This window comes from Coenobita brevimanus, chromosome 27 (genome assembly GCF_032717465.1).
Source record: "Coenobita brevimanus isolate Jiangsu-jjx chromosome 27, ASM3271746v2, whole genome shotgun sequence".
NCBI classification, from domain to species: domain Eukaryota; kingdom Metazoa; phylum Arthropoda; class Malacostraca; order Decapoda; family Coenobitidae; genus Coenobita; species Coenobita brevimanus.
The window spans coordinates 5525760-5541998 of NC_136980.1; the positions used below are offsets into that span (position 1 = coordinate 5525760).

A 16239-nucleotide genomic window follows, 5' to 3' on the forward strand; every position below is an offset into this window, starting at 1 on the left:
TTAGGTTATTGGGGAGAATATTTCAAGGATTAGTAAGTCTTTGGGTACCGGTACCGCAAATTTTTATGCTCAGTTATTGTTAATTACTTTGTTGTGACTGAAGATGTGGGCAGTTTTATTAGGCTTCTGTTTCTGGATCCTAGATAGCCATTTGTATCATTATCATCATCATCACTACCACAGCTATCAGCACCATCATCATTACCACCACTATCATCATCACCACCACCACCACAGCCATTATCACACCATCATCATTGTCATCATCCATTATCACCAACACCACCACCACTTTCATCACCATCATCATCCCAGATTTCATTTAGAGATGAGATAGGATCCATAGACACAGGGATAAAGAGTGAAATGAGACACGTACTGGTATGATTCAAACTTACCGGTACTTATTATTGGCAAATAGGGTTAGAGTGATGGTGATGGACAGACAGAGGCTCGTACCTGGTGCATGTAAATTCTACTGTACTTGAATCCCAAGTGTCCAGTACAGTTGGTTTAGGTTAAGTATTTGATATCACATAACATTTTTGATACTCTTTTTTACTCTTTGTCCAGAGTTTTGGCCTTTTGCAGCTTAATTCACATAGCCCAGTGGCAGAAAAAGACAATGTTTCAGCTCTACATTCGTTCCTTAGCATTTCTTTGTGACAAGCATTAATTCGGGTGCTAATGTATTCTTAAAACTCAGCATTCACAATGGAGAGATGGCAATGTGAGGCCAAGTTAATGTTAAAAGAGTATAGTGTATTATATTCTTGCAGAGGTCAGCCATGTTCACTTTTCATCTCATGGCTACCCTCCAAGATGCACATTCTGTCACATCTTGATCAAATCTTATAATCCCAAAGTCAGTCCTGAGTACCTCATCTTCCAGGTTCAGTTTCTTTGATCTTCCCTCAGTGGTTTTCCCCTCCCAGTTTCTTCAGCTTTTTTCATCACTTTACCCACATGGTCTCGCTTATATTTTGTACATGGCCATACCACCTCACCTAACCTAAGTGTAATAAGTTCATGTACCGATATCTTCCCAAGTTCTTAAAAAATGCATAGTGGAAATGTCAAACCATCTGAGACTCGTGTTAGCAGAGGCAGAATTTTCACTGTGTTTTGTCACTTGTAAATTTTCTTTAAACTGAACTGGGAAGAGAGTTGTTTCTTTGACTGTACGTAATCTCATAACATGCAGTACCCCAGTATCCACATCATTCTGCACATTTTGTTCTTTTGCAGTATTATCATTGTAAAGTCCCATCTTGCTATAGTGATATCCAGTAGCTGAATAGAAATGTCTGGCTTCATGTGCCTTTAAACACCAAGTGTGATAATTGTGTTGACAGGAAGATTTCTAACCCTGGATGAGTAGGATTTCCCATAGGCTTACCCAGGACTCCTTATCACCCATTTTACCATTAACCCCTTCACTGCGATGCTGTGTTTTTTCCTTTTTATTCATGCTACCTACAGATTACATTATTGGGCATGGGAAGGACCTCTCTTAGTGAAAGGGTTAATGAAGGCTATATCTCACCCCTGCAGTTCCAATTCGTCTCCCAGCTGATAAAATCATCTGTTAGCAGCAAAAATAAACTAAAAATGCATCATTGGAATGAAACGGTTAATGTTCCTGCCTGTATCAAATTATGTGGTTGTAAAGCATGGATAAGAGAGAAGGGCATCAACAGAAATGAGAATGGTGAGGTGGTTATATATCACAGTGGAGGATAGAATGACATGTTCAGGTTGAAGAGGATGATTGAGCATTGAGAGTGCTAGTGAAGTAATGTGCCAGGGTAGGCTGAGGTGGTTTGGACATGTAGACAGAATGAGAGTAGGATAAACTTATGGCTGAATCAGTAGAGAAGCAGCCTGCAGTCCTAATGGACCCAGGTTAGAATCCTGGCTGGGAGAGGGAACAGTGTAAGGATTTGAATTTTATAAAAGCAGACTTTACTGATCCGCCGACATGTCGTAAAAATACCGCCACTAATACTAGTACCCCAGTCCTGTATGAGACAGCCCTAGCATGTATTCAGAATGGACAGTGGGTGTTTGCGCTGAACTGGTGACATGTGGAGGTGTGTAGGAGGACTACTGGGCCTTGGGATAGGTCCACAAGCCTTTGCCCAGAGTTAGACTCATTTAAAAAATTAAATAAGTAAAATTCACAGCTGCTTCATTGTGCTCGCATTTGGATGTATTCTTACAAAAAACTTCCTCCCCTCCCTTCAAATAATACACTTTGAATACTGTAATATATATTTGTGCAAACATAGCATAGTGATCGCTGATCATTTTGACACCAAGTTCATTGTTCTGAGTTACCTAACTGGCTTTAGGATTTTTTTTGGGGGGTTAGGGGGGGAAGGATCTGAATGTGTTCGCATTGGAGCAGCTGCACCCCCAAACTGGCAAGTTTACCTTAACTAAGTGAAGCACTGTACAGACTGGAACAAGGAAGGGACAGCCCCTGTGGGCAGATAAAGGAAAAAGTGAGTGAGATCCTGAGATGAGATCCTCCAGTTGCAAAAGCCTCTCTTGACATACATACTGTAAAACCATATGAAAAGAGCAAGAACATAGAATAAAGTAGATGCCACTGTTTTGTAGGTCCTGTTTTGTCATCATCATCACCCAAACCTCTTCCCACTTAAAGAAGGGTGAGGTAGGGTTGAGAGAACAAGAAAAAACAATTTGGTCGAGAAATGACAAAAACTGTTGAATTAAATGTACCTAATCTTAATCAAGGTTGAAATTTGGTGTGCATTCCCTCTTATGTGGCTGATATCACCCCACAGGTTTGGTGTATCGTACCATGAACTTGTCTGAGGTGTGGGGGGCCATGGGGGGCAGCACAGGTTTGACGGGCCACACCAGCCCCTCCACCAGCCCCCTTGACACCACCCCAGGCCTCCTGCCCCCACAACCCACAGCCCCCACCTACCTCGGCCTCCAGATTCCTGCAACATCGTCATCTGCCTCAGTCACGTACCCACCTGTGTCCCGCCCGTCGTTAGCCAGTACGTGGGGTATCGGGGGGTTTGCCACTCCACCCCTGCCCACACCACCACCTGTTGTATGCCCCAACACCATCGCCTCCACTATGGGGATCCCACAGATGCCCAGCGCCACGTATTTCAACTCGCGTGCACCCATGGGATGCAATATTAGGTAGGATGATATTTTTTTTTTTTTTTTTTTTTTCCCCCAGTAATATAATCAATTTGTTTCCATCTGAGAGAAGTGGGCAATTCCTACAAGCTGAATATTAAGTCATGGTTGCATGAACTTCAGTGAACCAATGCTTTGAGTTTGGAATGAGTCTCCATGGTTACTAGTCAAATTTGTCTTCCAGTCTAACTACACTTGACCATCAACTGAACTAAGAAGTATTTTGGATCTTTGTCAGGTGAAAACACACAAATTATTAATCATTTGAAGATACTAGAGCTACAAATTTCAACTCATGTGCACCCATATAGTGCAGTGTTAGGTTCAGCAGTAATGATTTTTGGCTTTGGCTTTATTCATAGTTTTCTTATTAATGCTTATGCACTTTTCTCTTGCTTGTTCTTGTAAGGAAGTATGTCATTGGAGAGTTGATAAGAGTAAGTTTCAATGGTACAATCAAACTGAGTGAATGAAAGGTGGCACAAAATACCAAGAAAATGGCTGAGTATGTTACTTGAAAGTGTGCCAAAGTGAGGTGTGGAAGTATAGGGAGGCAAAGGAATTGATAAAGGATAAAATATAATGGATGAATTATTTATGGAGATGCAGATCCTTCCATAATAGAACCTTCACATAACCAGGAAAGTGTCTGAGGTGAAGAGCATTCAGAGATTTATTGAATGTTAGGTTGGGGTTTATTGCTCACGTAATGCCACTCAAGGATGAGTGAAGTTGGTCACTCTCATCTTAAATGTCAGGACCAACGGCCTAGCCCCGGGCTCCTACGCTCCTCATGGGTCAACGTAGGATTGGATGATGGATGGATGGATGGATTTTAAAATGTAACCAATAAGTCTGTCACAGGAGTAGAAAAGTTGCCACACTTACCCTCATGCATTTTATATTACTACCTGTTTATTGTTGTTGCAGGATGGCTGGGTCGACTCTCAACGGCATCCCCTTTGTTTATAAGCGCAAGCAGGAGGATGAGCCAGAGGAAGTGTGAGTAAATTGTGATAAAGATTTCTCTTGCTAAAGAAACGAGGTGTTAGAAAAATAAAAAATCTCCTTTAATTATAAGTGCAAGCATAAGAGTGAGCCAGAGGCAGTGTGAGTAAATATATTAAGAATGTAATAAGTTTAAAAAAGTGATGACTTGGTGTGTTGATAGTTAAGTCTTGGGTAGTAGTGCAATTAATCCTTACTACAATCCCTCCCCTCCCATTTTTTCATTCATCTATCCATTCATTTATATAGCAATCTACTCTTCTTGTTTGCATCAAAGTCCATATATATTTCCTAGTAGAGAAAATTGTCTCTCAGAATTCCACTGCCACCTATAAAGCTGGTAAGATAATTCTCCCAAGTTCTTTTGCAGTTAAGTCCACTTACACAGTACAGTACTGTATTTCAGAAAATTTGTCCATTGAAGGTTCACTGTTGCCTATAAAACTGATCTGCCAAATCACCCATTACTGTTTACATTTCTGTAGTCTGTACATATTAACTGGAGATTTTTGCCCTTTTTTCAGCTTATTTCCTGTAGCTCAGTGGTAGAATAGACAGTACTAGGGCTTGACATCCTTTCAGTAGAAGTTCATCATGACTAGCACCATATTGTAGTGTTAATCTATTATTTCAGCACAACATTGAGAGATGGCAAATTTACACCTCATTAAAGTGAGCACAGTAAAATTACAGTGTATGAGAAAGGTTATGGTATTTTGGAATCCATCCCTAACGAATCATTGGACTTGCCCACAGCTCAAATCCAAGAGGTGGCCAGAGGTTTATTCTTCAATTAAATGCGCCGGGGATGTAGGGTAGTCCTCTGTGGTTTAGATTATTTGGATTACCATACCCTAGCCATGGAGAGGCCCATTTTGATTATTATTATTGATAAGTTTAGCAAGATTTTTAGCTTTTGACAGCTTTGAGACAATTTATTACTATTGACACATTTAACGAGATTTCTAGCTTTGTGACAGTTTATTACTGACACTTTTAGCAAGATTTTGTAGCTTTTGGCACAGCTTCAAGACAGTTTATTGTTACTGACATTTTTAACAAGATTTTTAGCATTTGACACAGCTTCAAGACAGTTTATTGTTATTGACATGTTTAGCAAGATCTTACACTTTTGACACAGCTTTGAGGCAGTTTAACCCCTTGAATGTAATGATGTATATTCTTTTCCTATTCTTCCTACCACTCAAGTTTTACAAAATCTCCTAAGCTGAATAAAATGGCCTATAGATGGCAAGGATGAACTAAAAAGAGGGCACCATTGGACTGAATGGGTTTATGTTTTCAAAACCAGTGATGTATTTTGTGTTTTTTTCTTTCCTTCCATCCTCTCGTGTCTTTCTTTCCTTCATTCTTTCCTCGTCCTTCTGCCTACAGGTGACCATACTCTTCCTCCTCTGTCTTTCTTTCCTTCATTCTTTCCTCTTCCTTCTGCCTGTGGGTGACTCTACAATGAGTGACAAGCCAAATGGTTTCCTGTACACCAGGAAACCATTTACTATGCTGGGTGGTAACCATATAACTAAATTATGGCACCTGTTGGTTTAGTGGGTAATTACAACGCTCCAATCAGATTGAGCCGGTGAAGGTTTATCGTATTTCGCGGCATGTAAGACGCACTTTTTTGTCTCAAAGTTACCTTAAAATATCCCCATGCGTCCTGCACGTTAGACTAAGGCAGGTTAGTTAGGCTCCACCGAGAAGAAACTCTTATAAAGATGATCATCTCACTGCTTAGCAACCACAGGTGTTTTCTACAGTATGCAGACTTGATTTTATTTTAAAAAATAATATACACTACTGTGTATATGCAGCAGATTTAAGAAACACACGAGATCAGAAACACATAAAACCTTCGCGGGTTTGTTTACAGCTCAACTGGCTAACATTGTGAAGATATTTAGCGGTTTAGCAATTTAACAGTTTAGCATCCGCACTATTCCAGCAAGCTAACGTACATGATCACTGGTGAACTGTCTGCTAACCTTCTGAAAGGCAATCATGACCACTTTGCTTGACATCCATTCACTAACTAGCAAAGCAATCATACTGGAGAGATGCTGGCTAGTGTAACTGCCAAGTCATCAAAACAGACTTTCGTCACGTATGGAAATTCAGTAACCCTAATTAGGTCAGTTACTTTTGTGACAGTTTGTGAGTGTATATATGCAGCAGATATTAAAACACGCAAGTTCAAGAACACAAAGCATTCACGGTTTGTTTTCAGGTCAACTGGCCAATACCGTCAAGGGGTTTAGCGGTTTAGCAAATTAACAGTTTAGTGTCTAGCATACACCCTACTCTAGCAAGCTAACGTGCTCACTGGTGAACTGTCTGCTAACCTTCTGAAAGGCAATCATGACCACTTTGCTTGACATCCATTCACTAACTAGCAATCATGCTGGAGAGATGCTGGCTAGTGAAACTGCCAAGTCATCAAAACAGACTTTCGTCACATATGGAAATTCAGTAACCCTAATTAGGTCAGTTACTTTTGTGACATTTTGTGAGTGTATATATGCAGCAGATATTAAAACATGCAAGTTCAAGAACACAAAGCATTCACGGGATTGTTTTCAGCTCAACTGGCCAATACCGTCAAGGGGTTTAGCGGTTTAGCAAATTAGCAGTTTAGTGTCTAGCGTACACCCTACTGTAGCAAGCTAACGTGCTCACTGGTGAACTATCTGCTAACCTTCTGAAAGGCAATCATAACCACTTTGCTTGCCATCCACTTACTAACTAGCAAAGCAGTCATACTGGAGAGATGCTGGCAAGCGAACCTGACAAGTCATCAGAATTGATTTTTGTCGCATATGGAAATTCAGTCACCCTCATATGGTTGGCTTCTCTTAGTGACATTTTGTTTCATGCCTGACAAGAGTATCATAGAAGTGAACAGTCTTATTATACCAATAGCGAAAAACAGGAAAAACAGCTGTAATGTTAAACAGTACTGCCTGAAGTTACAGCTTCACTTTTTCAGCCAAGTGAAGTACTTTAGCAATGTCTATGGAACTCAGGGCACACCCAATTACAGTATTTTGTTATGAAAATAGGGTAAACTTCACTGAGTAGCATAACAGATGCAATATGTGAAATAGCAGTGCCTGACGGTCATTCATTTCAGCGTCCGCCATTTCTGCTGTATTCTTAGCAGACGAAGCGATCAGAATGATTGACAACGTTCACTCTCTGCATCTCTGCTGCCTAAGCAAAGCTCTCATGATCGGCAATGGGGATCATTTAGGCCGTAACGTCCAAATTTGTTAGGTTAGGTTAGGTTGTAAAATCGTTTGCCATTTTGGACGTTACGGCCGAAACGACCAGAATCCTAAGGTGTAGGTGAGAGTTTGGTGTGGGTGTAGTTAAGGAAGTAGAAGTGGGAAGAGTCAGGCTAGGGAACTGATAATCCGCTTATTATAATCCCTTCAGCCCAGCAATGTATTTTATAGGGTAGTTTATTCATGCTCGCCATATGATTTTATTCAGTTCAGGAAACATGTACTGAGGAGGTTAATGTGGGCTGTATCAAATGCCCCAAGTCTGAATATCGCCTGTGCTCAGTTAAAACGATTGCCAAGTTAAAGTCGTATGAAGTGTGGTATAAGCAATTCAATGGATGGTACTGAGGACCATTTACTGTATGAGAGTGACAGTGAAACAGTGATGATGACTGAGGTGATGACTTCCAGTGATGCTTCAGGCCTTGGGGGAAGTAGTGATGAATTCTCAGGGTTTGAAGACGAGTGAAATTTTCACCATGTCAGTAATATGAAGTGAATATAGGTTTTAGGTGATCATGACAGATGCAACCATGGAAAATTTAGGATCAATGGTGCTGTACACCTTTAGTCTTGCACTGACGATGTTTGGATGAATAAATTGTTTGAGATGTTTCATGTTCTTAAGTGATGATATTTATATTGAACAACCAAATACATTTTGATGTTTTTGTCATATAATAAAGCCACTGGGTACTCCAAAACGGACTGATGTAAATGTTTCAGAGGCGAGCGAATGTTGCATGTGGTGTGTACATGTGTGTGCGTGTTTACCATAGCGACTAGGAGGCAGCAGTGTTAAGACCAAAAATGGATGTTTTCACAGTACTCGAATGTTTTGAGATGGATGTCTGTTTTTAGCAAATTCTGGTAAGAGAAATATGCATTTTTAATTGTTGATGCTGCAAGGAAAACAGCTGACAGTAAGGGAGTGATACTGGGAGAAGAGGGTTGAGACAGTTGTCTAGCACTTGGGATGCAGCAGTGTTGCTAAGAGATAGTTTCACCATTCTCGACATGTTTTGAGATGAATGTCTGTTTTTAGTAAATTGTGATCAGTGAAGAACGTATTTTTAACTGTTGATGCTGCAAGGGAAACATCGCTGACAGTGAGGAAGTGATACTGAGAGGAAGGGGTAGAGACTGCTGTCTAGCGACTGGGAGGCAGGAGTGTTACTAAGGTGTAACAATGGATGTTTTCACCATAGTCAGTATGTTTTGAAATGAATGTTTATAGTAAATTATGATCAGTGAAGCATGCATTTTTAATTGTTGATGCTGCAAGCAAACATAGCTGACAGTGAAGGAGTGATACTGAGAGAAGAGAGTAAAAACAGCTGTCTATCCTGTTCCCAAGCAGCCTTGCTATATTGAACTTTGGTTGTAAAACATTGTAATTTGTGTATTTACAAGTGCTACCTTTTTATATTATTTGTGGAGGTAATTACAGGTTAGTTAGAGTGCATGTTTAATGATGGTAGTCGTCTGATATTGTGCTTGAGTCAAGGCAATGTGAGGAAATTCCGTAACAGGTGTAGAATATGACGGGGTTCTTTTAGGATAAATGAACTGATGTGAACATTCATTGTATTTTATGTTTTCGTCAGTGAATGAAAGAATAGAGTCTGTTGACTTCATTGGTGGTTTTAAATTCATAAAATATTAAAAACAGAGTTTATATCAGTTTACTGATACATATTTATCAACAAAGTTGAGATGGCCTCGTGGTTTGAAGTCACGTTTTGTTAAGATGGGGTTTTGTTTTCTCTTTTCCTGTATCATTCTTTGTACATAAAAGAAGAAACTAAAGGATGATGAGCAGTACTGAATAGATTCTGAAAGGTGAGTGTGTATCTAAGTGATAGTGGCTCATATCAGTCACGTTTTGTCAAGAAGGGGCATTGTTTTCTTTTCCTGTACCATTCTTTGTATATAAAAAAAAGAAACCAAAGGCTGATGATCAGTAATGAATAGATTCTGAAAGGTGAGTGTGTATCTGTGTGGTAATGGCTCTTATCATGAAACCTTACTGCAGTCTTGGTTGGGGCAAACTTTTTTTTCACAGAACTGCCCTGCCAGAATTAGGGTGCGTCTTTCACAATGCTGCGTCTTACATGCCGCGAAATACGGTATATCCGAGGGGTGGTTGCGGTTTATTGCTCATGTAATGCTACTCAGGGATGAGTGAGGCTGGTCACTTTCATCTTAAATGTCAGGACCAACTTGCCTAGCCCCAGACTCTTGCACTCCTCATGGGGTAACTTAGGATTGGATGATGATGATGACACACTTCCCACCACCAGACGATTTTATTCAGCTTTGGAGACGATCCTAGTAGTGAAGGGGCTAATGAAGGCTATTTCTTAACCCTGCAGTTAAAAAAGTCCTCCTATCCTGAATAAAATCATGGCAATAAAACAGCAGCCTCACATTTTATAATAGAGATGCATTTTTGAAAACCGATTATATAATTAATTTAGTACTGAAGTCCACTCTCATCTTAAATGTCAGGACCAGTTTGCCTAGCCCTGGGCTCCTACGCTCCTCAAGGGGCGGCATAGGATTGGATGATGGATGGATGGATGAAGTACTGAAGTGATTGTACTAGCAAGAAAAATGATCATGTAGCAAGGAATGGGGCATTATATTCATCATATTTATTTAAAAAAAAAAAAAAAAAAAAAAGGACCTAAATTGTCACTGATTGTACAGTATGAGCGTATTAGCTCATACTGTGATCCTGTGGTTATTGTACACTTGACTGTAGTAGTTTTTGTTATCACTGCTAGATGAAAATCTGCAGTCCTGCCATTATCACTTATTTTTAAGCTTAAAAACATTATCATGCACCTGAGCTGGTTTCTGGCAATGATGGTAGTGCAAAATATGTGGTATCTGATGTCTTTGAGGGATGCAGAGATGAAGTCCCACTCAAAGAGTTAATCCCAGGTGTGGAGACCACCAACTCTGCACCCCCTAGCCTCAGAACCCTTTTCCTCAAGCCTATCTTAAGTCTTTGTGTGATGTGTATTTTTTCCTTATTGTACTCTTTTCATCATTTTCTATTAACCTGACCATACCTATGTATGTTTGTGGTACCATAACAATATGTATGTATTTAGTGAGTTGATACTGTCATTAAAGGGAAAATTTGGGATTGCTAGTGGGGTGCCCCATACCTGTTAGGATTCCCATAAAGTCTGTGCTTTCAGTATCATACAATTTCATTATCAGGCCCTAGGTATGGTACCAATTATACTCAATAACCATGGGATCTCTGCTGGGTTATCATATAACAGAGTGTAATGTATAACCTTGGGATCACTGAATATGGTTATTATGTAATAATGGTGTAATGTATAGTAATAAAAACAGTATGTCCCTAGAGTGAAGAGCTTTAAAGATCAGCACAGACAACCTTAGGCTCACCTGAATGTGAATGCAGTGAACTGCAGATTGAAGTTGCCCCCCAGTAGTCCACCTTCCTTCTTTCAGGGAGATTGGATTAAGGAGGGAGTTGATGAACATTTATGTAATCAAGTAACAGAGCCAGCCACTTGTAATAGTGCTTCTCGAACACTTGAAAGAACAGTTGGTCTAAATATATCTAGTGTGCAGTGTAAGTTTGACTGAATCTCCCCTTCCCCTTCCACAGTAAGCCAGCAGCCAAGCAACATATCACAGAGGAGAGAATGGCTGCCCACCTAAACTCCCTCCACCTTTCAGAAACATACTACAATCACAGGCTTGGCAAGAAGAAGGTAAGTTTGTGGGTAATAACAAACATTATTCCATGTGTCATGGAGAATTTTTGTATGGTACATTTAGCTCCTTATTGGCTGGGAAAACAGGTCAAGATGATGAAGGATTATAACAAAAAAGACATATCTTAGAGAATGGTTTTAGGCCCCTGTTGGTATGAGGTCAGTTAGTCACATGGTTCCATTGTTGTGCTCGCCATCAAACGCAGTTAGGATCACCTTCTGTGTTACAGCTTTTTAGTCTTTATTAGTTATTTTTATACACTTTGCTCTTTATGGTTTTGCTTTGTACACACACACACACACACACACACACACACACACACACACACACACACACACACACACACACAGTACTTGATAATCATGTTTCAGTATGGAGTAAGGAATTTGTCATAGGTAGATTATCGTCACCCTCATAAAGAAACTGCTTTTGGCGATTTCTGGATTTTTGCCTACATCTGTTCTTCATCACGTGGCGCACCTATTGGTATAGCTGCTTTTGCCAGGTCAAGGGTGTGAGTTGTCGAAAATGCACCTCAAGTTTCTGCCTAAGTCATTGAAAATTAAGAAAATGAGACAGGTTTTTTTTTATTTCCCAAAAGGTAGAAAAAATTACTTAGGGAGTTTCTTTATGAGGGTGACGTTATGCATGAATTCAACCTACTGTATTGATCTATCTATCTATCTATCTATAGCCCGACACCCTAATCCCACGAATGGTGGTCGCAGACAAAAAACCTCCAAGTTGCTCTGTCACCCACCATTTGCCTACCCTCCCCTCAATTCACTCTCCCCTCCCTCATATACCTTTCAGCTCCATCCCTTCACCTCATCCTCGGTCTTCCCCTCCCTCTCCCTCCCTCCATCTCACCGACATACACCCATACACCCTCTTAGTGAGTCATTCATTCTCCATTCTCTCCACATGTCCAAACCACCGGAGTGTATTTCTCCTAATCTTCTCAACCACATCCACTTCCACCCCACAACATTCCTTCACTTCTTCATTCGTATTGATCATGTTACTAAAATTGTTATGTTGTTATCTTTTCAAATTTTGTTTCTTAATGTAGCACATTTTGTTAACTACTGGTACTGCAAAGCATGTGCTTTTTGCATTCTTTTATATAATGTTCCTTATATTTCTAGGTGTTGTAAATCAGGTATTATGACAATATGTATGGGACCATTCTTCATTTATTGGCACCCCCTTCTGTGATTAAAGGCATGCAGCTTTATTTAAATTACCAAATAGATAGACCATTATTTGTTACTACAGGTGTAACAGGACAGATGAACTACTATATGTTATTATCTTCTTTCAGAGTCAGCCAACACCTGTGGTCTCCCTGTCTGATGTGGATGATGACGATGATGGCAGCTCCAGCGAGAGTGGTGGTGATGAGGGTCTGGGCGGGGAGGGCAGGGGGTTGGGTGAGTGGGGGGCCAGGGTGGTGTTGTCCAAGGAGGTGAAGGAGGCCATGGTATCTGAGGAGTCTGCTCTGCCATCGTCACTCCTCAACAAACTGTAAGTGGTTGTAGTCCGGTGGTCCAGTAGGTTATGGTGCACCAGTTGGGTGGATCCTGTAATAATTTCTGTGTGAGGGGTGGTTAGGGTTTATTGCTTACACGATGCCACTCGGGGATGAATGAGGCTGGTCACCCTTGCCTTAAATGTCAGTACTGAGTATCCTAGACCTGGGTCCCTGCACTCCTATTTCTGTGGAACAAATTAGGGTAGGATGTTGGATGGATGGTTTTGTTTTTTTCTAGTTGATGGATGGTGTGAAGTGCATAAATTTGGATGTGTATGCATACCTATGGTGTGATGTCAGGATTCTGAGGTATGGAATGGTTAATGAATGAAACTGTGGCCCTTTCATTTTTGGCAGACTTTGGTTAGTTCTCATTCTGTCAGGTTTTTGCTTACTCTCAGGGTCCTACCTCACCCCATTCTTAGGTTGGAAAAGAGGTCTGGATGATAATGATGATGGTGATGATTAATGTAAATTTACCATTTTCATTGCAGCTGCTCCATTATGTGTGCATTTATTTGGACACAGTCTTACGAAAAAGAACCCCTCCCCCAAAAAAAGAAGTAAACTTAGAGCATGAACTTGGCATTAGAATTATCAGCTGTCATCATAATATCATCATCATCATCATCCAGACCTCCTTTCCCACCCCAGGACAGGGTGAGGAGTAGCAGCGTCCAGGCAGCCTAAGTTTGCCCAGTCCAATGGGTCACGCTTCCATTCACTCATCATCCAAGCCCCCGGAATCCTGGCTGTATCTGATACGTCAAAAACTTTCATCACATTCTGTAGCTTCACATAAACGTATCCAATAGAGTCAGTCCGGATGCCATCACGTTAAAAAAAGGGTACCAAATCCATGATCGTGCACTTCTCACAACATTCATCCAGCCAGCTCGATTTGTCGGTTCCCTAGCCTCACCGACTTCCATACTTCTCTTCCTCACACACTCATCCACCATATCCCTCCACCTTCTTGGCCTACCTTACTTCCTCCCTCCTTCAGATTCACTCAGATATACCTTTTTCACCACTCTGTTGTTATCCATTCTCCAGATGACCATATCATCTCAGTACACTCTCTTCAATTCTGGTGTCCACAGACTTCCTCACTCCACATCTTTCACAAATCACATTATTTCATATCCTATCCACTCTCTGTACCTCACATACATTCCTCAGCAGTCCCATTTTCACAGCTCTCAGTCGACTTTTCATTTTCATGCCACACCTTAGTCTCACATCCATATGTTAAAGTTGTCATTAACACTCCTCTGTGTAAGCCTTATGCAGCTGCAACACTTAAGCCTCTGTTTCATATCAAGGCCTTCATAGCACCAGCTACTTTCCTTCTTTGTGTCTATTTTCCACTACTTTTGCGCATTTTTCTCTCTTTTCTATCACTGTACCCAGGTATTTAAACTCTCTCACCAAGTCCAGTCTCTCTCCATTCACTGTAATATCACACTTACCATCCATCATAATGTGCAGCAGATAATTCCTAATACTTCTTCCTTTCTTTCTTTCCTCCTGTCTTTGAGAGTGGGGGAATTTTTGTGAACTTAGGTTGAAATGCTTGCATATTAAAGCAGCTGCCTCCAAAATGGCAAGTTCCTCCTACCCTGCTTCAGATATTAGCATATTCCCATTTATTTTTATAGTAACATGATGATAAGACCTTTAATTATCATTATATCTTTGTGTATAATATATATATATATATATATATATATATATATATATATATATATGAGAGAGGGGGGTGTGAGTTGGGAGCAGGGCAGTGAAATGGCGGGGGACAGGTCGCCTTGGAGGCGATTTGTTTGTGGCCATCCCAAACGGGATTGAGGCGTCTGGCAATATATATATATATATATATACACTGTATATATATATATATATATATATATATATATATATATATATATATATATATATATATATATATATATATATATATATATATATATATATATATATATATATATATATATATATATATATATATATATATATATATATATATATATATATATATATATATATATATATATATATATATATATATATATATATATATATATATATATATATATATATATATATATATATATATATATATATATATATATATATATATATATATATATATATATATATATATATATATATATATATATATATATATATATATATATATATATATATATATATATATATATATATATATATATATATATATATATATATATATATATATATATATATATATATATATATATCTGCTTATTTAGGAACTTTACTAAATCAGATATTTGCCTGTCACCCCCCCTCCATCCTTTTTTTTTTTTTTTTTTAAGGATTTAGGATTGTGATATGATCATGATGATGAGTAAGCTTGTATTTATCAGTATATTTATGTATTTATTTTTTTACTTATGTATTTATATTTGTATTTATGTACTTTGTGTTTGTATTTATATATTTATTTTTGTGGTTGTCACAGGAGGAAGCCCAGCATGGAAGTGGTGTTGTGGCAACCCCCTGGCAACCCCCTCCAGCATGTCTTGTCACCACCTCCAGTCATATCCGACCCCCAGTCCCAGTCCCAGTCCTCCGCCCCGTCCTCCACCTCAAGCTCCCCAGATTCAGGAATCTCCGTCTCCTCCACCCCTCCGCCTCCGGGCTTCCTGGGTGGAGCATCTGGTTTGTCGTCATCTTCGTCTGTTCTCTCGGACATAAGTGAGGAACTGCTCTCTCTCCCGTCCACATCATCAGGGGCTAGAGGTGGATTCATACCACCTCCGCGTCGCCCAGCCAGCCCCCTCCCAGACCCCATGGTAGACGACGACCTCTCGGAGCGCATGGAGTTCAACAACAACAACAATGGGGCTGTGCCGAACTTCATGTGGCTGGAGGAGAATAACAACACAGCCCTCATTGACCTTAATGCCGTGGAACCGCCCCCTCCCCCGCCTCCCCAGCCCCTGCAGCCAGCACCCGACCCTTTCCTTAGTCTCCCTGACCTCCCAGACTCGGATGACATGGACTTATAACACCCCAGTTCATCTGCGCAGTGAGAATGCATGTGTGATGGTCTGCTGGATTAATAACACCATGGTTCATCTGTGGAAGTGGGAATGCATGTGTAAAGGTCTGCGAGATTTATAATGCTTCAGTTCTGTCATGCGAGTGAGGGTGTGTGTGTTAAAGGTCTACCAGATTATAACACCTCAGTTCATCCGTGGAAGTGAGGATAAGTGTAAAAGTCTACAGTTATGGCAAAGGTGTTATAGTATGTTATGGACTATGATAGCATGGCCTCAAATGGGGCCATAATATGGATGGCCGATAAACTGTGGTAGACTAGCCTCACAGGGGGCTAAGTTATATGTCATTGGCTACTGTATTAGATTTTTTTTACCAGTAACAGTACCTCAAATT

The 16239-nt window shown here is 40.0% G+C and overlaps 1 protein-coding gene across 1 annotated transcript; it reads left to right on the forward strand.

Annotated features, from left to right (window-relative positions):
- The first annotated feature begins 2830 nt into the window (after positions 1-2830).
- LOC145394360 (uncharacterized) lies at positions 2831-15851 on the forward strand. Its single transcript, XM_080268234.1, has 6 exons — positions 2831-3186; positions 4117-4186; positions 7486-7490; positions 11152-11257; positions 12592-12788; positions 15302-15851. The coding sequence occupies exons 1-6, from the start codon at positions 2831-2833 to the stop codon at positions 15849-15851; spliced, it is 1284 nt and encodes a 427-aa protein (XP_080124360.1).
- The last annotated feature ends 388 nt before the right edge of the window (positions 15852-16239 follow it).